At 41.6% G+C, this 27,696-nt stretch overlaps 1 protein-coding gene across 1 annotated transcript; it reads right to left on the minus strand.

The window, feature by feature from the left end:
* Nucleotides 1-24,329: 24,329 nt before the first annotated feature.
* LOC110930578 lies at nucleotides 24,330-24,845 on the minus strand. Its single transcript, XM_022173908.1, has one exon. It carries the CDS (start codon nucleotides 24,843-24,845, stop codon nucleotides 24,330-24,332), a length of 516 nt encoding a protein of 171 aa, XP_022029600.1.
* Between the last annotated feature and the right edge of the window lie 2,851 nt (nucleotides 24,846-27,696).

A 27,696-nucleotide genomic window follows, 5' to 3' on the forward strand; every position in this document is an offset into this window, starting at 1 on the left:
CCTAAGTTCTTTTGACCAATTTAGAATTAGCTCTTCTAGTTGAAATAACTCATCAAGGAGCATTTCCCCTAGAATATCTGGCTGGGCGCATTCGAGGGAGAGATAGTGCTTATTTTTACTTTCGCCCCTCTTAAAGTTATAAGGAATTGGTGGGTCTATATAGTGGGGCCTGTAATTTAGAAAGTAACATTTTAATTCTTCATGTTCGCCTCCACATAATTGACACCACATACCATAAGAGTGCCGAAAGTAAAAAGAATTACTGTCACTCATGTTTATGTCAGAAGTTACCAACCGCCAGGATCTAACGGTTCTGTTTTCAGTAAGAGAATCTTGGGCACGGGGGCGTGTTGAGTGAGCACGACCCCGTGTTCAGCTTGCTGTCTGACTTAAAACAGGATTGCCAGTTCCAATGATTGAGCACGGGGGCGTGTTCAGCGGGCACGGCCCGTGCTGAGCTCTGCAGAAGCTGAAAAACTAAGAAAATCCAAAAAAATTAAAAAGAAAAATAAAAATATGATTAGACCGTTGATTCCTAACTTTCTTAAAATCCTTGTGTCCCCGGCAGCGGCGCCAAAAACTTGATGTGCGTGAAATGTGATATATTTTTATGTATATTTTTAAGCCCTTTTTACACTTTTAGCCAAGTTTTAAATTTATAAAACACGATATTCACTAACACTAAACACACATATGGGCAAGTGCACCCATCGTGGACGTAGTATAGTGTTGGTAAGATACCGAGGTCTTCCAAAGACACAAGAGCTTTTAGTACCGGTTTATCCTCAACGTCTAATCAAATCAAAAAGGTTAGAAAAGGTTTTTAAACTAGAAAAATAAAAACTAACTAAATGCTGAAAAATAAAAATAAAATAAAAACAGATAGACAAGATGAATCACTTGGATCCGACTCGTGTATTAGTATAACCTTTGATTATTTTCGCACTTTTGCACTTGTTTAAGAGATTATCTTAGTTATTGTAGTAGGCCCCTCTTTTGGAGGCGACGTTACCCTCAACCCAGTAGTTTGAGTCAGCAAGGATACAATCCTAAAGGGTTGGATTATTGGAAGATAATGAATTAAGTTATTAATGCAAATTATGGTAGGCCCCGCTTTTGGCGGTGACGTTACCCTCGGCTACGTAGTCTGAGTCAGCAGGGATACAGTCCTAAATAGCCGTGTTATAGTATTAATAGTAGTTAACTTATAAGGGGGTCAAAGAGTTTGGATCCTCGCCATCCAATACCTATGGGCATTGAAGGAGATCCTACTAAATTTGACCCAGGTCCCTTGCAGGACCTCTAAACGCTGAACAAGGGCAAGACCCTTACCAAACCGTTCCCTTAACCCCCGACCAGGTAGCCAACATACCTCCATATAGACCGTGGAGATATGAATGGTGAAAATCTTTTATTTTATATAGACAGTAAAATAATGCCAAGACACCACGGACAAACGATAAGGAAAGATCACCTTCAACATAAGTAACTAGTTATTAAAGTCATTAATACAAAACCAAATAAAAAGTGCAAAAGATTAAAAATAAAAAGTATTATACTAAACACTTGTCTTCACCTAGTGATGTAAGAGACTTAGGCAAACATGGCCTTGATTGTCAAGAACTCTTACTATCAATCTTGGATCCTGAGACGACTCACACACTCTACGATGGACAATGGATGATGGTGGTGGATGATGGTGTTATGGTGGTGGTGGGTGGTGGATGAAGTGTGAGAGAGGTGGTGTGCCAAGGGATGAGTTGGAATGAAACCAAGCACTCCTATTTATAGGCTGAACAGAAGACTGGGCACGGCCCCGTGTCCGCTGGACACGCCCCCGTGCCCGTCTGACACTCTCTCTCTTCATTAATTGTAATTCGCAATTACAATTAATGCGCCTGCTGTACTTTCGCCATGCCCCCATGCTCACTGGACACGGCCCCGTGGTGGGCGATAGAAGCTTCTACAGGTTTGTCTTTTCTGCTGCTTCTTGGGCACGGCCCCGTGCTGGCTGAGCATGGGGCGTGTTCAGTCTTCTGTTTTTTCTTCTTTGCTTGGGAGGATGCTGTTGAGGGTTTGGGCAATCTACTTTTGTTCCTTTTCTTGTATTTATGCTAGAATTAGCTGTCTTTTTGCTTCTTTTGTGTATTTGAGCTCATTTCATCCTGAAAATACAAAAGGAAGACAAAAACACTCTTTTTCCAACATTAGTAATTAAAAAGGGTTAGTTTTATGCCTCATTTGATGTAATTTATATGTTGCATTTTACACACATCAGTTACGCAACCAACTTATAACATTCACATATCATCACGTAGCACATAATACATAATATTACATTACAATCCAACACGTCCATTAGTCACGTATAGTTCAACCAGTTACATCGAAGCACACGAAAAGTTCTAAATTACGAGTTGTCACATTATCCCCAAGTTGAATGAAATTTCGTTCCGAAATTTGGTACGTACTCACTGAGGCAGCTAGTTAAGTTGCATGGTTTTCCTGGGGTGTCACATCCTCCCCCCGTTGATCTGGAATTTCGTCCCGAAATTCCGTGGTAGCTTCAGCCTCAGCAGTGGTTGTACTGTTTGCGAACAATTGGGGATACTTTTGTTTCATCTGATCTTCGCGTTCCCAGGTGAACTCTGGGCCACGACGGGAGTTCCAACAAACTCGAACAAGAGGTATTCTAGTGTTCTTGAGGACCTTGACATCCCGGTTCGTGATTTCAACTGGTTCCTCGACGAATCGCAACTGTTCGTCGATAGTGAGCTCCTTCAAAGGAACTATGAGGGTCTCATCTGACAGACACTTCTTCAGATTCGACACGTGGAAAACGTTGTGAACTGCACCGAGTTCTGCTGGTAGGTTTAGTTTGTAGGCCACTTTGCCTATTCTTTCTACGATTTCGAATGGTCCGACATACCGCGGATTAAGTTTACCCCGTTTGCCAAAACGAACCATACCCTTCCAGGGTGAGACTTTGAGTAGCACTCGATCCCCAACTTGGAACTCGAGTGGTTTCCTGCGCTTATCAGCGTAGCTTTTCTGACGGTCACGAACCGCCGCCATGCGTTGACATATTTGTGTAATCCGTTCAGTAGCATCAACTACCATTTCTGGACCTGTGATTTGGCTATCCCCCACCTCTGCCCAACAGAGAGGTGACCGGCATTTACGTCCGTACAATGCCTCGAATGGAGCGGCTTGAATGCTGGTATGGTAACTGTTATTGTATGAAAACTCCACTAAAGGGAGATGCTTTTCCCAGCTGTTGCCGAAATCAATAACACATGCCCGAAGCATATCTTCTAGAGTTTGAATCATGGGCTCAGACTGCCCGTCCGTCTGAGGGTGATATGTTGTGCTCATGTCTAATCGAGAGCCAAAAGATTTGTACATTGCTTCCCACAGTTCTGAAGTAAATCGTGCATCACGATCCGAAATAATAGAGGTTGGCACCCCGTGCCTTGAGACAACTTCCTTGAGATATACGTCTGCTAGAGTGGAGAACTTGTCCGTTTCCTTAATAGCCAGGAAGTGTGCAGACTTTGTGAGTCGATCCACGATCACCCAAATGGTATCGTTTCCACGTTGAGATCTAGGCAGGCCAGAAACAAAATCCATGGAAATTTCCTCCCATTTCCACTGTGGTATCTTGGGTTGCTGTAGTAGGCCTGATGGTTTCTGATATTCCGTTTTGACTCTTGCACAAGTCAAACACTTGCCAACGTAAGTTGCTATGTGGGCTTTCATGCTAGGCCACCAATACGTAGTTCTGAGGTCGTGGTACATTTTATCCGAACCTGGGTGTACCGAGTAGCGAGACTTATGTGCTTCGTCCATTACAAGTTCTCGTAAACCGCCATACAGTGGGAACCAAATACGCCCCGTTACATAATAGGCGCCGTCTTCCTTCTTTTCTAATCGTTGCCTTGAGCCACGTAAGGCTTCAGCCCTTACGTTTTCTGGTTTCAATGCTTCTACCTGAGCATCTCGTATCTGTGCAGGAAGACCAGACTGAATAGTAAGCTGTAGTGCTCGCACGCGTCTAGGTAGAGTGTCTTTTCGACTGAGAGCGTCAGCCACAACGTTGGCTTTGCCTGGATGGTACTTGATGGCGCATTCGTAATCGTTAAGTAGTTCAACCCATCGACGTTGACGCATGTTCAATTCCTACTGCTTGAAGATATGCTCGAGACTCCTGTGATCGGTGTAGATAGTGCACTTGGTACCGTACAGGTAGTGTCGCCATATCTTGAGCGCGAAAACAACAGCTCCCAGCTCTAAATCGTGCGTCGTGTAGTTCCGTTCGTGAACCTTGAGTTGGCGCGAAGCGTAAGCAATAACTTTATCTCGTTGCATCAATACACAACCAAGCCCCTGTATCGATGCGTCACAACACCACAAAATCGTCCGTGCCCTCTGGCAATGAGAGGATAGGTGCACTGCAAAGTCTATCCTTTAAGTGCTGAAAAGCGGTTTCCTGAGTATCACCCCAACGATAAGTAACACCCTTCTGTGTCAATAGTGTAAGCGGCTGAGCAACCTTTGAGAAGTCCTTGATGAACCGTCTGTAATGACCTGCCAAACCCAAGAATTGGCGTACTTCCGTTGGTGTACATGGTGCAGGCCAGTTCCTGATCAAATCTACCTTGGATGGATCAACATGGATCCCATCCTTGTTTACCACATGGCCTAGAAAGTGGACTTCACGAAGCCAGAAGTCGCATTTCGAAAACTTGGCGTACAATTGCTCTGTTCGAAGGAGTTTCAAAAAAAATTTGTAAAGGCTGCTCGTGTTCCTCCCGACTCTCGGAATAGATCAGGATGTCGTCGATGAATACAATCACAAACTTATCTAGGTAGGGTTTGCACACCCTGTTCATAAGATCCATGAAGACTGCCGGTGCGTTTGTCAACCCGAATGGCATGACAAGAAACTCGTAGTGGTCGTAACGGGTTCTGAATGAGGTTTTGGAGACGTCCTCATCCCGGACTCTCAGCTGATGATAACCTGACCTCAGATCTATCTTGGAGTAGTAGCTCGACCCTTGCAACTGGTCAAGTAAGTCATCAATACGTGGAAGAGGATAGTGGTTCTTCACTGTCACCTTGTTCAGTTCGCAGTAATCAATGCACATCCTGAAGGTACCATCCTTCTTTTTCACGAATAATACTGGAGCTCCCCAGGGCGAAGAGCTAGGACGAATGAAACCCTTATCCAAGAGTTCTTGTAGCTGTGTCGATAGTTCCTCCAATTCTGATGGAGCTAAGCGATACGGTGCACGTGCTATCGGTGCTGCTCCTGGTGCTAGCTCGATTTGAAACTCGACCTGGAGATGAGGCGGTAGACCAGGTAAATCTTCAGGGAACACCTGAGGAAAGTCACGTACAACTGGAATATCTTCCCATTTCTTTTCTTTTACTGATGCATCGGTAACAAGTGCCAGAATGGCAGTGTGGCCCTTACGCAAACACGTCTGAGCCTTTAGAAAGGAGATGATGCCTACCACAGCACCACTCTTGTCGCCTTGAACTTCGAGAGGTTCTTTACCAGAACGGGGAATACGAATGATCTTCTCCTTACATAAGATCTCTGCGTGATGTTAGGATAACCAGTCCATTCCAATGACGATGTCGAAACTACCCAGAGCTATGGGAATGAGATCAATAGAGAAAGTCTGACCAGCGAGGATAAGATTACAACCCTGAACTATGTGTGTGGCCTCTAGACTTTTACCGTTAGCTAACTCTACGACATGTTTGGTGTTTAAGGGAGTTGGTGCACGTTTTAACATTTGGCTAACTTTTAGAGACATATAACTTGTATCCGCACCCGAATCAAACAAAACAGTAACATAAAAGTCATCAAGGAGAAACTTACCCATTACCACATTGGGATCATTCCTTGCTTCTCCCTGCCCCAGCACAAATGCACGTCCCCTAGCTTCGTTGCCATTATTGTTTCCACCGTTGTTGTTACCATTTCCCTGATTGTTGTTGTTGTTGCGATTCTGGTTCAACTGGGGGCAATCCCGCTTGAAGTGACCTTCAGCACCACACTGAAGGCATCCCATGTTGCCTCGCTGTTGCTGCTGCTGCTGGTTTTGAGGAGCTGGTGGTTGTTGTTGGTTCTGATTCGCAGGTCGTGAGCTCCTGCAATCTTTAGCTTCGTGCCCTATCTTGAGACATCTCTGACAGTGGCCCTTGCGGCACTGACCACTGTGGTGTCTGTTGCACCTGTTACACAGTGGGTGAATTCCCCGATATCCACCCTGCCCCTGACCACCAGAAGTTTGCTGACCCAGGCTCTGGTAATCATTATTCTTGCGTTGCTGTTGTGCTTGAGACTAAACGGTAGCTGAACCCTTGCTGGAATCCCCATCCCATTTCCGCTTGTTGTCATTGGGGGTAGCAGGAGTAGCAGAAGTGGTAGCGGTGGCAGTAGCGCTGATGCGCTTAGGCAGCCTGTTCTGTTCCACTGCCTGATCCGTGAGGCGATGAGCAAGACGCTGAATATCCTGAATATTATTAAGGTTAGCCGATGTCACATGGCTTTGAATTTCTGGCGCTAGCCCCTTGAGGTACAATCAATGCGCTTGACTGGAGGGTCCACCATGGTTGGACACAAGATGGCCAGCTCGTTTGACCATTTCGTATAAGCTTCAATTTCCGACCCTGCCATTTTCAGATGATAGAGCTCCACCTCCAACTTGTGGATGTCATCACGTGTACAGTATTCCCGTTTGATGAGTTCCTTAAAATCATTCCAAGGGGTGGCGTTAGCAGCTGCCAACCCTAATATCTGAGCTTGCGCGTTCCACCAAGTCAGCGTAATTCCTTCTAAAGTACCAGTGGCGTACTTCACCCTGCGAGCCTCAGGGCATTCACACATTTCAAACACCGACTCGAGCTTCTTAAACCAATGGAGGAGTCCGACTGCTCCTTCAGTGCCACTGAACGTGCTTGGACGACAGTCCATGAAATTCTTGAAAGTGCAAACAGGTTGCTGTGCGTGTTGACCTATCGTGTGTAAGGATAGGACAAGGTTAAACACGAGAGTTGGTCTAGAAGTGTAGGATCTAAAGATCTTAGTGTGAGTTACGACTGCAGGATATACCTCCTGCCTGTGCGGCTGCAAGTGCCGCAGCAACTTGTTCATTAATGAGAGCCGTCAACTGGGCTTGTGTCATGTTAATGCCTCCGGCCATTGATCTTCATAGCAAAGGTAACATGAGTGAGAGAGAGGTTCGCGAAAAGTGCGATGACAGAAGGGAGTAAGCACACAAGTGTTCTCAAGCAATAGTGGTTATGTGTATCTAAGCATACTATAAGCAAAGTTCTATGTAATCTAGCAAGTAGGCAATAAAACATATACCATATTACCTAGAATGTTGAGTCTTGCACGTGGAGCGAAGCGTCGTTGTGGATCGTTGAGCACTGTTCTGGTTATAGTCTGGTTTTAATAAAAACGTTTTCCCTTATTAAAACCAAGTTCTCTATAACCAATGGCTCTGATACCAATCTGTCACACCCCCAAAAATCCACACGCGGAGTACCTCCGCTCGGAGGCGTGACACGACCAGGATCAAGCCACCAATCATATCGAACATAATAAGTAATAAATGTAAATCAACCAAATAATATGAATGGTGTTCAAAAGAATGCATATTAGGTGTCTAGCGGAAGCATAAATGTAAACCCAATGTAAGTAATAAGTTCAAATGTTTAAATGTTTTAGCATGGCATCCACGATCCATGTCCCACAACGACTGCGCCTCCCGTGCAAGCTCCATGTATACCTAAGGTCCTGCAAGGCGTGTAACAGAGAGTCAACAACAAAGTTGAGCGAGTTCACAGTTGGTTATTCAGTGTTCGTGATAGAATAGTAAATCGTATGTTCGTTTAGTAAACCATGTATCGTATGCATTTGTATCGCAGCCCTCTAGGCATGTGTGCGAAGATTAGTGGGAGTTTCCCAAGTATTCTAGACTAGGTATATTTGTATCGCAGCCCACCCGGCATGTGTGCGAAGTTTAGTGTATGGTTCGCAGCCATTCCAGGCATGTGTGCGAAGATTGGTTCTATTATCACAGCCATTCCCGGCGTGTGTGCGAAGAGAAGTGTTTGTATCACTAGTCTAGCAGTATCTATCAACAACCTTCCTCCCCCGAGGCCCAAAGTACGTAATCCCGATATTAACTTAAGTATAAGAAATCTTCCAAACCCATTCCCGACCCTGGGAATCCCATGCCTTGGTAAGAGTGTGAACTCACCTTGGTTTGCTCGGCAGATACACAGAAAGGTCAATCAAGCTATATTGTGGTCAACCACTTCCTAACATAGGTGTTCCATACAAGTTAGGTTCGTATTCAAGTAGTGCACGTATGTTTTCTACACATATTCCATCTAGTTGCATACAAGTATTGATCATGGCATACACGTATAATCATGGCAGTTCAACCACAGTATGAGTTCAACAGTACAGTCACGTAAATAAACGAAGTCCAAGTATGCGGCCCAAATAGTTGGGCTCGTAATGGTGTGCAAGTCCAAAACAGTGTGCACGTGTAAATGGTCTCGAGTCGAGACTAGAGATCCCGAGTCGAGACTGTGCGGTCTCAAGTTGTAGCCTACGAGTTCTCGAGTCGCAACTGAGGAGGTCTCGAGTCATGCATGTACTAGTCGAGACTAGACGGTCTCGAGTCGCAACTGGACCCGCAACCATGGTCTCGAGTTATGATGTTTGTGCTGATGATGCGTGGTCTCGAGTCGAGACTATGAGTTCTCAACTCGCAACCTGTATCGAGACTGGAGATGTAACAAACTTCCTTATTCACAGCTCATTTATTTTCGTAACATCAGTAAACAACTTTTGGCAGTTTCACAAATCAGATCAAATCATAATTATTCAACAATCATGCACCCTAGTAATTCTCTAATCATGAACAACCGTTACACATTCAATTGGATCATCTGATTAACAAATTCAAGAACTAACATGCAACCTCTTGCTATCCACATGAATCAAACTAACCAAAATCACATACTCAAAATTCATCGATTCAGTACAAGCAATCGGTTCTAAACAACCTGGATTGATCATACAATTCATTCTAATAGTTTTACTAATACATGCTTCTAATTAATCAACAAAATAGTTTTCCTTGCACACGTTAACAACGAATTTAAACACATAATCCAAACTTGTGATCATAGTTTCGTTCATATATTTACTATCATGCATCCCTAGTTCATCACATAGAACATGACATCAAAACATAGCCAACATCCAAGGATTACCACTAACCAGGAAGTCTTGAAGACTAGATTGCTCGAGATGGGTGGCTTCGGGTGGGGGCTGCCGTCGCACAAGGAAGAGAGGAAAGGAGAGAGTTCTAGGGTTTTGTGTGTGTTTTCTTGATCGCAAGTTATGAGAAGTAAAAACCCCAATGATGTGTGTATGCGTGAACATATAATCGGATTAAAGGAGTGGGCCGACCTCTTCCTTGGGCTGCCCTCTTGGTCTCGAGTCAGGTAGAGTGGGCTAAAGTGTATGGCCCTAAAGGCTTGTGCGACCGAGCAAGTGTTACGCAACCAACTTATAACATTCACATATCATCATGTAGCACATAATACATAATATTACATTACAATCCAACACGTCCATTAGTCACGTATAGTTCAACCAGTTACATTGAAGCACACGAAAAGTTCTAAATTACGAGTTGTCACATTATCCCCAAGTTGAAAGAAATTTCGTCCCGAAATTTGGTACGTACTCACTGAGGCAGCTAGTTAAGTTGCATGGTTTTCCTGGGGTGTCACACCTGTTACCAACTTGATTCCCATTCCCGCCATTTCCTCCCTGATGGCGGTTTCCATTTCCTCCTCCATGACCTCTTTGACTTCCACGACCAACACCATTACCAGCCCAACACGTTACCTTTGTGTGGCTAGTCTTCCCACAAGACTCACATTTCCTGAATTTGCATGGGTCTGGGTGATGATATTGGCATGTATCACACTTTGGCAGGGTGCCCATGTATCCTCTTCCTTTGCTTTCGGCACTAGTTTTGGCCCTGGCTGGTGCACTTCCCTCTTCTTTCTTGCTGACACTACTGGTACCCTTTTTGAAGTTTGAGAACTTCCTCTTGTTCTCACTGGGTGTTGATTCAACATGTGTTTCCTTCTTTTTCGGTTCAGAGATTGAAAACTTGTTCAATCTGATGGCTTCCTCTGTAAGTGCCACGCTGAGATCAATGGCTTCGATAATCGTTGGAGGCTTGTATGTCGTCACCATGCTCATGATATGGGGTGTCAATCCCCATATGAAACGCTCAATGCGTTTAAACTCAGGCTCAACCATATACGGCACAACGCGTGACAAGTCGTGGAATCTTTGCACATATCCAGCAATCTTAGGACCATCCATTTTGAGGTGCCAGAATTCAGTTTCCAGTTTTTGTATCTCGGCCCGTGAACAGTATTTCTTCCTTATGAGCTCCTTCAGCTCAGTCCATGACAAAGCATACGCCGCTGCTTCCCCCAGGGTCTGTACTTGAAGGTTCCACCAAGATAGGGCACCATTAAGAAAAAGCCCTAAGACGTATGTAACTTGATGTTCGGGAGCACACTTGCTCATCCTTAAAACAGAGTCCGTCTTTTCCGTTCATCTAACGAAAGCAACAGCACCCCCAGTGCCATCATAGTTCAAGGGCTTACAATCCAGGAATTGTTTGTAGGTACAACCGTTGGGCGGGTTGTTGTTGTTGTTTGAGGTATTTTTGCTTGTTTCGGCACGCGAAGCCTCATAGTCTGCTATTGCCTTTGAAATACGTTCTTGTAGTTCGGCTTCAGTAGTAGGCAAGCGTGTGTCTCGTCGTGGAGGCATCTTTCATAAGAAGATCGCAACAGTCAGGTTATAGTAAGTATAGTAAATAATATGCGTAGGTATAACACTAATCAACACAATAACACATAACATCCCATGTCATAATCATAACAAATAATCAACAATGCATGAAATGAGAATACTGGGATTAAGCTTTGCATAAAACAAAACCACCAATACAGTTTTACAATTGTATCATATGTCAAAATAGACTAAGGGCTACATCACCCTTGTCTGAGTACAATAACAAATAACTCAAAAGTCAAAAACGTGGTCTCAAAAAGTCTTCATAATCATGGCTCGAGCGCTGTCTTCTCACCAAGAGTAGCCTGTCTGTAGAAGATCTGGAATCCCTAATGCCCCTAATACCCCTAATACCCCTAAGCTGATGGTGGAGGAGGAGGTGGAGGAATGAGAACTAATCTGCGCAAATGCGCCAAATCCTCCTCGAGGGCCTGAACAACACGTATAAGGTAGGAAATCTGCTGGTCAGAGGTAAGGAAACGAACATCAGAATCAGGGTGCAGTCCGAGAGGAGCTGCTAGTGTAGCAAAGGGTGACCGGCAATGTGACAACCGTCACTTTTCCGTACATTCCGTACACTAAATGAACAGTGATCTGTGCCTTAATGAACATACATGATCTAGTTTACAAGAGAAATAAGTTTCTGAATTCCATACAAGTGAATTCATGTACGTTTTATACTACAAAATATTGCTTTATGCAAAAACGAGAGCGTTGCGTCAAAAATATTAGTAAACTCACCGGTAAGACACACTTTGTCAACGGAACTGCAGAAAGCAGTCAGACAATAAAATTGGAGCCTAGGTGTAGGTCCAATAACAAGAATACATTAAAACCCAAGAGTAGATACAAGGGTTTAATATATATGCTATATGAAAGCAAAAATAAGCACTAAAAAGCACCCGAAACACACTTTAAGAGCAGAACTAATTGCGACAAAACTGCGAAACGAACGTTGATGGCCGCCCGGATAATATTTAATCCCACAAATATTCTGTTATGATTAAAATTTTATTTTAATCAGGTTCGTGTTGAAAAATAAATTAAAACGCTTAAAAACGTTATTTTTCAAGTTTAAGCACGTACCGTGTGTTCCTACGCGACACAGTGCTTACACTGCAAAACGCAGACAACGCAGAAAACCTAGGAATATTCCAGGAATATGCTAGGAATATGCTAAGAATATTCCAGGAATATGCTAGGAATATGCTAGGAATATTCCAAGAATATGCTATGAATATGCTAAGAATATTCCAGGAATATGCTAGGAATATGCTAGGAATATTCCAAAGAATATGCTAGGAATATGCTAGGAATATTCCAGGAATATGCCAGGAATATGCCAGGAATATGCTAGGAATATTCCAGGAATATGCCAGGAATATGCTAGGAATATGCCATATGGAATGTCTATAAATACCTTGAGATGGCACACTAGACAATTCACCACCCAACACCACAAAACTACTCTCTCCTCTCCCTCAAAAACTTTCGGCCGAACACCCCTTGATCATCCATCATATTTTTCGATTTTGTTCTTCACATTCCAACATCATACAAGTGTCAAGTGTCACGCATAAGAAGGCTTGGTGCACTCGGAGCTCGAAGGACCTCTTTCTCTAGCTTTTATCCACCACATTCGCGTCTAGATACTTCCCTAGCCTCGAGCTAGTGGTATGTTGCTTAAAACACATTCTTGAGCTATTTTGAAGTGGTTAATGTGATGTGTAATGATTAAAACTCGAAATCTTACAAAATGGTGCATTAAAGTCTACTAAAAACATGAAAAATGATGGTTAAAAGCTCACTAGTTGTGTAAATGTTGTAGTAATTGAAATTTGTGATTATTTAGGCCCGATCTACGTTGTGGTAGCTCGGATCATCATTTAACCCTGTTTGGTTAAGATCATGGATCTTGACATAAGCTTGTTTGAAATGGTGCAAGGGTTAAAAGGTGAAACTCTACCACACAAGAAACATGAACTTGTGTAAAAGTATTTTTACTTATGAAATAGTGTCTAAAACTAGCCGATCTATGTGTCCACAAGTGGTATTTTCAAAAGACCAAGCGTCAAAAGAAATCACATGTTCTAATCCGGATCTTACACAAACAAAAGTGATTTTTTGTGATCAAACAAGTGTGCGAACACTAGTGTAACAAAAGTTTTAACAAAGAAATAATTTTCGTAAAAACCGACTAGAAGTTGTGGAACTTCATATTCTTTAAAAATAAAGTTTTTTTTTTTTTTAAGAAATTAAACTTATTTTTAGAGATAACAAGACTTACTAAATGTGCTAGTAAATTACTACACATTTTTGTAAATATGCAAGTTCATGAAATGGGGAAAATTAGTGATTGTTGTTGATGATTATTGTTGATAATTGTTGTTGATGATTATTGTTGATAATTGTTGTTGATGATTATTGTTGATAATTGTTGTTGATGATTGTTGACGATTTAAAAGAAAATAAACACATGTTTTGAAAACATGGGAAACCTCCATTTTTAGGGGAAACTCTGTCAAAATTTTTATAAATTTTGACACTTAGAAAAATATAAGTTTTTGAAGAACTTATTCCCTAAAAATGTATTTAAAGGTATTACCAAGGTTTCCCTAATTTTTGGTGATAAGAAATGAGGATTTCTTCAAAAATAAAAGTGGATATAAATATGTATATTTTTGAGAGAAAAATATATATTATTTTATCACCAACTTTTGTGCTAAGTGTATATAGTATGTGTTATACGTGCTAGCGTATTGAGACGTAAAGATACACTAAATACTCATGAGGAGTATAAACATGAAAATACACATACAACATGCTTAGACACATACAAGAGGATATATTTATGAAAATATATTACTTGGACAAAATACATAATTCGGGTGCAAAATACAAGATACGTATATTTATTTTTGAGAAAATGATATAAGACAAATAGTTAAAAATATAAATATTTTTAACACAAGAACACAAATACAAAAGATAGTGACTTGCACTTGTGCGATACAAGTCTAGTGACTAACGTTAATAAAACGCGTTTAGGTCACGACGCTAGATAAGCAACTCCGGTGAAGTTTACGACGCAGGAACGCAAAGTTGTGAGTTCATGCTCCCCCTTTTCTTTAACTGTTTTTGGTTTTATAACTCTCGGGGGTGAAATACATGTTACAAATATTATAATTTTTTTACAAGTAGTAAAAATACAAGAAGCACTCTTGGTGAGAACGAGTACCGAGTGCAATACGAATCGAGAATACAAAAATACGAGAAGCACACTTGGTGAGAACGAGAACCAAGTATGATGTGCTTTAAGAAATGCCTAGAAATTACTAGATCATGTGAGCATAGACTTAATACTAAAAATGCCATAAAGTCTTGGTGAAAACTAGTACCAAGCCATTAAAAACATTCAGTAATTAGGGACGAGGGTTAGATCTAACGGGTACGGCCGAGCCCCACTCATGGTCCTTATGTGACCTCTTGAGTGCTTCGGTGTCCCAGTCGAGGTAAATCGACACAGTCGAGGTAAATCGACACAGTCGAGGGTAATCGACACAGTCAAGGGAAATTGACACAGTCGAGGTTAATCGACACAGTCGAGGGTAATCGACATAGTTAAAGGAGCCAACACTAATGCTCCATAAGTCCTCACATGCCTTAAAGGAGCCAACACTAATGCTCCATAAGTCCTCACATGCCTTAAAGGAGCCAACACTAATGCTCCATATGTCCTCACATGCCGAAATGTCTTTGTACAAACATTCAATTAGTACGTGGTGTACACAAGAAAACTTGATTTTTGCAAGAATACTTTATTTATACAAGATACATACCATGTTTTCATACTCGGTATGCAAAACGCATGAACTCGCTCAACTTTATGTTGATGTTTTCCAAAATTACATGTATTTCAGGTGACAGGATGGATCTTGGGCGCAAGTGTTGTAACTAGAAGTAGACTACAAGTTTAGATGTCATCCACTTTTGTTGAATTGTAACCTAGATGAAGGTTGTGTTTTAAAACTTAAATGACAAGTGTTTGTGATCCTCAAAATTTTCCGAATGGATGAACATCGTTTTAAATCATGTAGTTGTTTATTATGATCGAATGCAATGATAACAAGCTGGTCACACATCATACGCTTCCGCAAAAGACAGGGTGTGACAGTTTGGTATCAGAGCTTCGATTGTAGTGAACTAGGATTCCTTCTCGAGTCTAGACTACAATCACTAAAGTGCTTTCACAAAAACATTTTACAAAATGGTTTTCATTGCATTCACGAAAGCGCCAAGATCCACGAGTCAGACACTTTTCAAAGAAAAGACAAGGCAAGGACATTAGTGAGGAATACCCATAGAGTAAGGTGCCAACCAAGGCATAGTCTACAAAAGTTAGACTTGACAAAATGACCCCCCCCCCCAAAACGAGAGTTATACGTGGTATAATGCATTAAGTTACTTGATTATGCTAAGTAGCATATTTGTTATTTGTATTCATGCATACGAATAAGTGTACGGAATGATTATTGACGTGAATAAAATTCTTTCGACTCCGACTCCTATTACGGTACGTGACTCGCACGATGAAGCTATCGACCTCGCGTCCTTTGCAAAGCTCGTGGCTGGGAGTGATTACCAGACAAGACTCTGAGCTTACTTCCGTAGGAGATGGCTGCTCTTCCCTCTCGAACGTGAAGATGCCAAACTACGGTGGTGATGACGAGGCAGAGGCGGCGACCTTGAACGAACTCTTAATCAACGGGACGAGATCCCTCCGGATTATGTGAAGCAAAATTGACAACATACTTGACTAGAAAAGGAAGATGAAGTATTCATCACGAAGGTGCCCCTCCAACTACTAGGAATTCTCTCCATTCCTATTCCATCTAATCATCGTGCCTATACGCGCATAACAGTAACGAATGTTGGCGCATGGACCTCCGCAATGGTCCTTTCCATGGAAAGGAGTGTAAGGACAGTAGTGTCCCCTCCTAGATCAATCATCTGCTTGGACGAGAGAAAATTGGGGTAACTGTGCAAGACAATTTATTATTACGGGGGCCCACGTAATAACGACTTGTAGTGCACAGAAATCCTGGTGGACTCTACGGGTCGAGCTAATGAAAACCACACCAAATTCAATGTATATGTGTCCTCACCTTCATCTGGTAGAACATCACATAGATCAGTGCTTTAGCACGTAAGAAAGTAGGAAGCCTGTCTCAGCCTACTTCGTGACTGACACTTCTACCTGCGTACGAGACGTTTGAGGAAAACGACATTTAAGCAAGTGAAGATGAGAAACATTCAAGAGATTCAGCGACTTTGCACTCTCTATCACCCATACACGAGCAACCCCCTCTAAGGGAAAATGTACGCCCCAGTAAAGCCAAAAACCTAAGAAAACCAATGTAGCGGGAAATAACTGAAACCTAAATGACCGAGGCAATGTAACCTCAAGTTCGTTTTAAGCCAAGTTGGCAAGCCTAAGTGAAGGCTCAGTAACTGTTTCCCGCTCATACATTGAGTATTTATGTATACATGTGAAATTGGGTGATTACATAATGGCTTATGGTGCTATGTACCTCATAGACACCTGGAATGTTGCCTAACCTACTTCATACCGTTTTGGCAGAAGGGAATGCCGCCCAGGCGAGACACAAACACCAGTACGCTACCAAGAACAGAAGCCGAGCTGCAAGAATGCATCTCGCAGGCAATTGCACGACATGAAGCCCTCCGCTCTAAGCACATCAATGGCACGACTGAGAATAACCCACCAACTGGCTGCACCTATAAACAGTTCCTGGACTGCAAGCCTTTGAATTTTGATGGCACAGGAGGTGCCGTTGCATTTGTTCGTTGGACAGAAAAGACGGACTCAGTTCTAAGAATGAGTAACTGTTCACCCCAACAAAGCGTTACCTATATCTCAGGGTTATTTCTGGATGGCGCACTCTCATGGTGGAACCTTCAGGTTCAGACCCTTGGTGCAGATGCTGCTTATGCACTGAGCTGGGACGAGCTCAAGGAAATGATGGAAAAGAAATACTGTTCTAAGACTGAAATCCAGAAGCTTGAGGTGGAGTTCTGGAATTTGAAAATGGACGGACCGAAGATTCCTGAATACGTCCAGCGATTTCACGACTTGTCTAGGGTCGTCCCCTACCTAGTCAAACCGGAATTCAAGAGGATAGAACGATTCATTTGGGGACTTGCACCCCAGATTAGGGGCATGGTTACTACCTCAAAACCCTCAACCATCGCAGAGGCTATCGATATGAGTGTCACCCTTACTGAAGAGGCTCTACGTGCGGGAAAATTTTCGGAATCTGAGGATAACAAGAAAGAGACTCATGTGGAGTCGTCAAGCAACAAGAAGAGGAAGTCCTCAAACCTAAAGATGAGCACCCAACTCAACTATGGAAGCTCTAAAGCAAACAAAAGAAAGAAAGTGAATTCGCCACATGGCAGGAGCACTGATGGAGCCATTAATAGGGCAGGTGGTAATGTTTACTCGGGGACTAAGCCGAGGTGCAGAGAATGCACTTTTCACCATAAAGGTCGATGTCTGAAGCCTAGGTGTGGAAAGTGTGGAAAAGAAGGGCACAACAGGGACGCCTGTTGGGCGAAGGACCCAGATGGAAGAAATAAGAGAATACCCGGTTGCTACAAATGTGGTGAAGCAGGGCACTTTAGGAAAGATTGCCCAAAGAAGAAACAAGCAAGGAAGGGTTTTCACGATCGAAACTCGTGAACCACGCTAGGATCCAGATGCGGTTACGGGTACGTTCCCTATTAACCACCCTTATGCATCTATTTCTAATACTGGCATCAACCTTAACCTTGCATGCTTAGAACTTAAGAAACTTCTTGGCCTAGTCTCAAGTAAGATAGACGTCCCGTATTCTTTAGAAATGGGCATATAGAAGGATAGCTTAAACAGTCGAAGCGATTAAGGATCGTGATTAGGCACTCAGAGGGCCGTAACCTTCTGTTACCATTGACTCGTGAGGTCATAATAATCAGCATGGATCGGAAATCCAAGTATGCAGCTGAAGTCGTCAATACGAGAAAATCAGACGCATCCCTCGTGCGAATGATGAAACCCAACTTTACTGTAATAGGCGCAAGGATGCTAGACCCCATAAGGCGGCAGATCTACGACATCCTTCATTGGTCGAAGAGGCATAGAAATGCCTCTGAGTAGACTGCAGAACCTGGGAACATCCCCGCGATGGAAGAAGTTCTAGTAGCCTTTTCAAAAGACTTGCCAGAAATGCCCCTTCGCAGCGTCAAGAGAAGTTTAGGATAAACCACGTGCCAAGAGCAGCACCAGTGTCGAATAATGTCTTACCGACTAACTTCGTCCGTAAAGCATGAGCTCCGGACGTAACTGCAAGAGCTACCAGACAGAGGAAGTTAAGGACATGACGCCTTTAGTTAGGGATATGAGGAGAAAGTTGGCAGTTCCATTTTGCGTAAATTCCTGAGAATTGAGAATCAGAATCCTTTGCCAAAGACTGGCAACATAAACAGACAAAATCATAAGATCCTAGTTGCCACCCAAGGATCAACTTGAGGACAGGATGTCCATGACTGTGTATACCAGAAGGAAGTGTCCCTGAAACGACCTTTAGGACTCTCTTTGGAAGTTACGAGTTCCTTGTCGTACCATTTGGCCTAACACATGCATCGACAATATTCATGGACCTCATGAAATCGAACGTGTAAGCCATACCTAGATAAGCCATATACTTATTGACTACATTCTCATATGGCCAATGACCAAGGAAGGTCGTGAGCAACAACTGCAATTTACCTTGCAACTCTTAGAGAAAGAACAGTTAAGCGCTATGATGACGAAAAGCGGATTTCGAATTCGCGAAGTGAGAACTTTCAGATCCATGATGGATAAGAACGAGATTCATGCCAACCCTGCAACCAAGAGCTAAGGAGCTAGAGTTGCAATTATGTGACGCCTCTCGACAAAGTCTCGATTGTACGCCGATGCAACAAGACCACGACATTACATACGTGGCACATTGATTAAGGAATCATGAGAAGAACCCTTGAGATAGGTACAGTCATTGCGCGCAGCAAACTGGGCGTTATTACCTGAAAGAAAACGTTGCACGATCTTTACTGATCGCAAGGGATTGCAGCACACCGATGATCGTAAGAACTCGAATATGAACTGAGCTGTTGAACGATGCAGACTGTATGAACAAGATGCGTGCTTGTGTGATAAACTTTGATAAAAAGTTGGAACACTCACTTACCCTTAGTAGAGTCTTCCTACAACAGTATTTATCACGCCGCCGTCTAAACCGCTTTGTGTAAAGCTTTAGATGGAACGTAATGAGTCAATTCCCGTTGTGTTGAACGGAGACCGGGAATAATGGATCAACTGGCCGAGATGGTCCAGGAAAAATCTAGAGGCAAGGTCGTTCATATATGCGATTATATCAAGACAGCCCGCAGAACACAGAAAGATTACGCCGATGAGAGGCAGAAATCGTAAGAATTTGAGACAAGAAGCACGACTAAATTGAGAGCCGCGCCTAGAAAGGGCGTAGTGTGAATTGGAAAACGAAAAGATTGAATCCCCGGTGTAGGGATCAGAACCATTGTTCACAAGATGAAGCTTCCAGAAAAAGATCAGTAGTGATCGCGACACATTCATGTGTCTAGTCTTTAGAGGAGTCTGACGCAAGGAACAGTCATAGTTCCCACAAATAAGATTCACGTCAATGATATACTATGCAACCTGTTGAGGTTTCGGACCAAGAGTCCACAAAATGCAGAAAAGACAAGATTGATTTACTTGAGCATGATAAAATACATGACATGAGAACACAAAGACGTGTTTCAAATATAAGTGACCATATTGGTTTCACAACTCCCCTGCGACCGATGGCATCGCTTGAATTTCGGGACGAAATTCTTTTAACGGGGGGAGACTGTGACAACCGTCACTTTTCCGTACATTCCGTACACTAAATGAACAGTGATCTGTGCCTTAATGAACATACATGATCTAGTTTACAAGAGAAATAAGTTTCTGAATTCCATACAAGTGAATTCATGTACGTTTTATACTACAAAATATTGCTTTATGCAAAAACGAGAGCGTTGCGTCAAAAATATTAGTAAACTCACCGGTAAGACACACTTTGTCAACGGAACTGCAGAAAGCAGTCAGACAATAAAATTGGAGCCTAGGTGTAGGTCCAATAACAAGAATACATTAAAACCCAAGAGTAGATACAAGGGTTTAATATATATGCTATATGAAAGCAAAAATAAGCACTAAAAAGCACCCGAAACACACTTTAAGAGCAGAACTAATTGCGACAAAACTGCGAAACGAACGTTGATGGCCGCCCGGATAATATTTAATCCCACAAATATTCTGTTATGATTAAAATTTTATTTTAATCAGGTTCGTGTTGAAAAATAAATTAAAACGCTTAAAAACGTTATTTTTCAAGTTTAAGCACGTACCGTGTGTTCCTACGCGACACAGTGCTTACACTGCAAAACGCAGACAACGCAGAAAACCTAGGAATATTCCAGGAATATGCTAGGAATATGCTAAGAATATTCCAGGAATATGCTAGGAATATGCTAGGAATATTCCAAGAATATGCTATGAATATGCTAAGAATATTCCAGGAATATGCTAGGAATATGCTAGGAATATTCCAAAGAATATGCTAGGAATATGCTAGGAATATTCCAGGAATATGCCAGGAATATGCCAGGAATATGCTAGGAATATTCCAGGAATATGCCAGGAATATGCTAGGAATATGCCATATGGAATGTCTATAAATACCTTGAGATGGCACACTAGACAATTCACCACCCAACACCACAAAACTACTCTCTCCTCTCCCTCAAAAACTTTCGGCCGAACACCCCTTGATCATCCATCATATTTTTCGATTTTGTTCTTCACATTCCAACATCATACAAGTGTCAAGTGTCACGCATAAGAAGGCTTGGTGCACTCGGAGCTCGAAGGACCTCTTTCTCTAGCTTTTATCCACCACATTCGCGTCTAGATACTTCCCTAGCCTCGAGCTAGTGGTATGTTGCTTAAAACACATTCTTGAGCTATTTTGAAGTGGTTAATGTGATGTGTAATGATTAAAACTCGAAATCTTACAAAATGGTGCATTAAAGTCTACTAAAAACATGAAAAATGATGGTTAAAAGCTCACTAGTTGTGTAAATGTTGTAGTAATTGAAATTTGTGATTATTTAGGCCCGATCTACGTTGTGGTAGCTCGGATCATCATTTAACCCTGTTTGGTTAAGATCATGGATCTTGACATAAGCTTGTTTGAAATGGTGCAAGGGTTAAAAGGTGAAACTCTACCACACAAGAAACATGAACTTGTGTAAAAGTATTTTTACTTATGAAATAGTGTCTAAAACTAGCCGATCTATGTGTCCACAAGTGGTATTTTCAAAAGACCAAGCGTCAAAAGAAATCACATGTTCTAATCCGGATCTTACACAAACAAAAGTGATTTTTTGTGATCAAACAAGTGTGCGAACACTAGTGTAACAAAAGTTTTAACAAAGAAATAATTTTCGTAAAAACCGACTAGAAGTTGTGGAACTTCATATTCTTTAAAAATAAAGTTTTTTTTTTTAAGAAATTAAACTTATTTTTAAAGATAACAAGACTTACTAAATGTGCTAGTAAATTACTACACATTTTTGTAAATATGCAAGTTCATGAAATGGGGAAAATTAGTGATTGTTGTTGATGATTATTGTTGATAATTGTTGTTGATGATTATTGTTGATAATTGTTGTTGATGATTATTGTTGATAATTGTTGTTGATGATTGTTGACGATTTAAAAGAAAATAAACACATGTTTTGAAAACATGGGAAACCTCCATTTTTAGGGGAAACTCTGTCAAAATTTTTATAAATTTTGACACTTAGAAAAATATAAGTTTTTGAAGAACTTATTCCCTAAAAATGTATTTAAAGGTATTACCAAGGTTTCCCTAATTTTTGGTGATAAGAAATGAGGATTTCTTCAAAAATAAAAGTGGATATAAATATGTATATTTTTGAGAGAAAAATATATATTATTTTATCACCAACTTTTGTGCTAAGTGTATATAGTATGTGTTATACGTGCTAGCGTATTGAGACGTAAAGATACACTAAATACTCATGAGGAGTATAAACATGAAAATACACATACAACATGCTTAGACACATACAAGAGGATATATTTATGAAAATATATTACTTGGACAAAATACATAATTCGGGTGCAAAATACAAGATACGTATATTTATTTTTGAGAAAATGATATAAGACAAATAGTTAAAAATATAAATATTTTTAACACAAGAACACAAATACAAAAGATAGTGACTTGCACTTGTGCGATACAAGTCTAGTGACTAACGTTAATAAAACGCGTTTAGGTCACGACGCTAGATAAGCAACTCCGGTGAAGTTTACGACGCAGGAACGCAAAGTTGTGAGTTCATGCTCCCCCTTTTCTTTAACTGTTTTTGGTTTTATAACTCTCGGGGGTGAAATACATGTTACAAATATTATAATTTTTTTACAAGTAGTAAAAATACAAGAAGCACTCTTGGTGAGAACGAGTACCGAGTGCAATACGAATCGAGAATACAAAAATACGAGAAGCACACTTGGTGAGAACGAGAACCAAGTATGATGTGCTTTAAGAAATGCCTAGAAATTACTAGATCATGTGAGCATAGACTTAATACTAAAAATGCCATAAAGTCTTGGTGAAAACTAGTACCAAGCCATTAAAAACATTCAGTAATTAGGGACGAGGGTTAGATCTAACGGGTACGGCCGAGCCCCACTCATGGTCCTTATGTGACCTCTTGAGTGCTTCGGTGTCCCAGTCGAGGTAAATCGACACAGTCGAGGTAAATCGACACAGTCGAGGGTAATCGACACAGTCAAGGGAAATTGACACAGTCGAGGTTAATCGACACAGTCGAGGGTAATCGACATAGTTAAAGGAGCCAACACTAATGCTCCATAAGTCCTCACATGCCTTAAAGGAGCCAACACTAATGCTCCATAAGTCCTCACATGCCTTAAAGGAGCCAACACTAATGCTCCATATGTCCTCACATGCCGAAATGTCTTTGTACAAACATTCAATTAGTACGTGGTGTACACAAGAAAACTTGATTTTTGCAAGAATACTTTATTTATACAAGATACATACCATGTTTTCATACTCGGTATGCAAAACGCATGAACTCGCTCAACTTTATGTTGATGTTTTCCAAAATTACATGTATTTCAGGTGACAGGATGGATCTTGGGCGCAAGTGTTGTAACTAGAAGTAGACTACAAGTTTAGATGTCATCCACTTTTGTTGAATTGTAACCTAGATGAAGGTTGTGTTTTAAAACTTAAATGACAAGTGTTTGTGATCCTCAAAATTTTCCGAATGGATGAACATCGTTTTAAATCATGTAGTTGTTTATTATGATCGAATGCAATGATAACAAGCTGGTCACACATCATACGCTTCCGCAAAAGACAGGGTGTGACAGGCAACGACAAGGGGTAGGATGTGGAATCCTCTCTAGCGCCTGGACGCGTCGACTCAATGCATCCTGCTGTAACTGCAAGGATATGAGTATGTCGTCCGTGGTATATCCCACATGAAAAGGGTGGTATGGGTCTGATAAGGGCATAACATTGGGCGAGGACCACAAGAATGGCTCGCCCGCCGGTGCTGCTGAAGTAAAAGCCGTATGTGCAGCCGGTGCAAACAGGGGTACATAAGGAAAAGCAGCTGTCAAGGGTGGCACGTGACCATGCGGTCCAGTAGAAGGTCCTTCCCCTGAACGAGGAGGGGGTATGTCCTGGAGAAAAGTAGTGGGTAAGTCGGTGCGGTGAGCGTCAGATACGTGTGGGTGAAAAAGTGGAACATCAACGGGAGCAGAAATAGGTGCGACAGGTGGGGTGACGGGTAGAACAAATGGGGGATAATCATCATCATCCTCAATCCACCCGTTATGGGTGTCAGCGTATCTCGGGTCAATATGAGTAGCAAACGGTGCAAGGTCATCAAAAATCGGCATGGGGTCAGGTATTGGTGCTACATCTGGTATCTCAGTAGTTGGTGGTGCAACGACGGGTGCATCAGTGACAGGTGGTGCAACGACTGGTGCATCAACAGGAATAGGGTCGGGAGCGAAAACAGGCTCAGGTGCAACTCCAACCTCGGGATCAGCTGGAGCAGGCTCAACAGGTATAAACTCGACCTCAGGCTCCTGGTCAAAGTCATGGAAAACAATGGGTGCAGCAGACATCGCCATGTTTGAGTCAGTGTCGGTGGAGTAGTGCTGCACGTCCTAGGCATGAATAGTGGTGGATGATGCTGACTCAAACGGGTAGGAAACGAACAGATCGGGTAAGGCCTCCACAATAGGAGCCTCGACAGGTGGCACAACAAGGGAGTCAACAGCAGGAATCTCAACCATAGGAACAACAGGGTCAATAACTGGGATATCAGCTAGTGGAACATCGTCCTCCATCGGGGCCCCGCCATCCTGGTCTCCCTCCGGGGGACCCTCGATAAGTAGATCGATGTCGTCATCGGGTAACACGTCGAGAGGCTGTTCCTCAAAGGGAACTGCGGCAAACGGGAGAGGGGCAGGGATCGGGACAAGGGGTAGATCCTCTCCCGGTGGACCATCAGCTAAGGGTAAGTCATCTCCGAAGACTGGTTGGGCAAAAGGCTGAAAATCATCTTCATCGGTGCTCGTGGTGTCTGATGTGTAAACCTCTAAGTCCGTGGCTATCTCGTCGTCTGAGGTAATGGCCATAGGGTCGATCGTGTTGGACACTCCACTATCAGATGATGCCATGGTGTCTGTAACACAGCCACAACATATGCACATAAATCAGATAAGCATGTAAACAAATAGCAATGTAATCATGTATGCATCCTAGTTTTCCCAGACTATCCCACCCAATCTCTTAGACTGAATTCCCTAGTCTCTCAGACTAACTCCCTGGCCTCTAAGACCAAACCTCCTAGTCTCTAAGACTAACTCCCTGGCCTCTAAGACCAACTCCCAGTCTCTAAGACTAACTCCCTGGCCTCTAAGACCAACTCCCAGTCTCTAAGACTAACTCCCTGGCCTCTAAGACCAAACTTTCCCAGTCTCTAAGACTCAAATTTTCCCCAGCCTCTAAGGCTGAACTCCCTCAGCCTCTAAGACTGAACTTATATACATAGCCTTGGAAATGTGTATTTGTGCCTTTTGTTTGTAAAAACGTTTGTTCCCTGGATCTGGAAATTTTGTGTATGCAATGTAAAAATGTTTGAAAGCGTTTTCGTGGGAGCCCTAGTGATCATAGTCTAGACTCGAGAATGAATCCTAGTTCGCTATGATCGAGGCTCTGATACCAAGCTGTCACACCCTGGCTTTTGCGGAAGCGTGGATTTATTTGGTGTGACTTCTTAATACCATAGCAACAATCACAACAATGCTATATGATAAAAATACGTGATGTTCATCCATTAAAATAGTTTAGAAAATGCATAACATATTGTCTTAAAAACATCAACCACAGAATACATTACAAACCATGACTTGTTTTAAAATGAGTTCATAAGACTCAATGAAAGACTACCAACAATACGAGGATAAGAGACATGCAACTCGTCCAGGAAGGAGTTACACTTCCCAAACCCTACAACCCTGGATGACATCCTTATTTAGTACGCAGCTTGACTAACATGCAACACTTGCCAGATCCAATTAATTCCCTGAAATACATGAAGTTTGAAAAGTCAACAAAAAGTTGAGCGTGTTCATGTATAAGTTTGTGTGTATAAAGCGTTTAGTATGTCTGTATGTAAAATAGTCCCTGGTATGTAGCAATAAGGAAAAACTGATCATCATTGGGTTGCAAAGCCAATAGTATGTGTGAAATGATGCTGGAAGACTCAAACCTAGCAAATTTGTCTCCGGTATGAAGATATAGTCACCACTATGGGCCGCCCCGGCCTCATGGGTGTGGGCTCGCTACACCCAAATAGATCTATCACTCATGCCCCGTGGTCCTACAATGAGGATTAATGGCCTTAAGTGTCATGCCCACCACTCACTTGATCGCGTAGTAAAAACCCTCCTTAAGCTAACCATACCATGTGTAAATGTCTGTAATAAATCGTAACATGTATTCCACCCCCGAAGTATAAAACTAAAAATAGTTAAGAGTAAAAGGGGGACATGAACTCACTGTAGTGCATCTTGAACCGTATCTCAAACTCTGTCCGCTACATGATAACCTACAACGTACTAATGTCTATTAGACGAACGGGTCATGCCTTGGCTTAGAGTTTAAGGTTTTGAGTTATGTTTCTTATATCATTCCGAGTGATAATTATGTGTTAAAATAATTTATATTTCAACTTAAATCATATGTCGTGTTGGAATATTTGTTCGTCCGAAATTCATGCATTAATACTTCTAAAGTATTTTTATATACGCATTTCCTTCCCAAGGATGGGATATTTTACGCATGTATGCTCGTACCGGAAATATATTTTTAAGTCCCTTTTTGAGAATATATTCTTAATCATTTTTATGTATAAAACCATCCTCCGATACTTTGTATTTTGTGATAAATATTATGACGAGTTTTATCTTTGAAAACAAAATCTAAAATATACTAGTAAACACTCGTCTCGAAAATATTTACTAAGTGTTAGGATTTTCGGAAAATTTCGCCATAGTCTCCTTTGTAAATGGAGGTGTCCATGCTTAATTGCATATCATTTTCTTTTACATATATCCCGTAGATCGTTCTCACATAACCTACCCGACAATTAGACATGCAATATACTACTTATGTCATTTCAGCTTTATTAGTCAAAACTGAACTGTTTTCGAGCAATTTAATAAAACAGTTAACCTTCTTCAAAAATTCCCAAATTTTTACAGAATGTCATATATGATCCAAATTTTATTGTGTAAAAATATCGGGGTCCAGTTCATTACCAATATTTTATAGAAATTCATTTACTGGACTGCAATCAGATTTGTCACTTTCTGATTGCAGTCTACGGAATAATTCAATAAAAATTAATCGTAAGTCCGATTGACGAAATTCCAGTTGCAGGATCACCGCGACAACAGTGACCATCTACAGTAAAATTCCATGAGCTGTTTCCACTCAGTTTTTAAGTTATGACTCTAAATACAACACACTTTTTCTGCAGTAAAACACTGCTTGAGCTGCTGTCCAAAAACAGACCTTTAAAAATAGTAAACGACCTCGAAAAAATACGATTCTAGTGCCATTTTATCGGTTTTTCGAAAGTGCATATTTTAGGCTTCAGAAAATCAGTTTTTCGATATATAATGATCCAGTTACAGCCTGTTGAAATTGGCTGAAAATACAAATCAGCATGCTTTTTAGAGTGTAAATGTTACTAAAACGCATCCACAATTGTTCCAACAACGGGTTTATCAAGAAATCAATGATCAAACAACATGCATGCTTATACCAACATAATCCAACCAGATTTTATCATTATATAAGTCCATGTTTAGGTTCCTTGTTCATTTTCTCTTTGAGGTTCTTGTGTTAAACGTTAACTACAATCTTTCGAACAATCAACGTAGAAGTGACCAAAAGTTAAATCGAAGACTTAAAACTAGCACAAGGGCTAGGGATGAACTTGTGAACAAGAAATGATGATGA

The sequence above is a fragment of the Helianthus annuus genome, chromosome 1 (genome assembly GCF_002127325.2).
Source record: "Helianthus annuus cultivar XRQ/B chromosome 1, HanXRQr2.0-SUNRISE, whole genome shotgun sequence".
In the NCBI taxonomy this organism is placed as follows: domain Eukaryota; kingdom Viridiplantae; phylum Streptophyta; class Magnoliopsida; order Asterales; family Asteraceae; genus Helianthus; species Helianthus annuus.

What these genes read in the sequence shown, in the direction of transcription:
- LOC110930578 (XM_022173908.1), bottom strand. Translation starts at nt 24,845, where the DNA reads ATGGCATCATCTGATAGTGGAGTGTCCAACACGATCGACCCTATGGCC.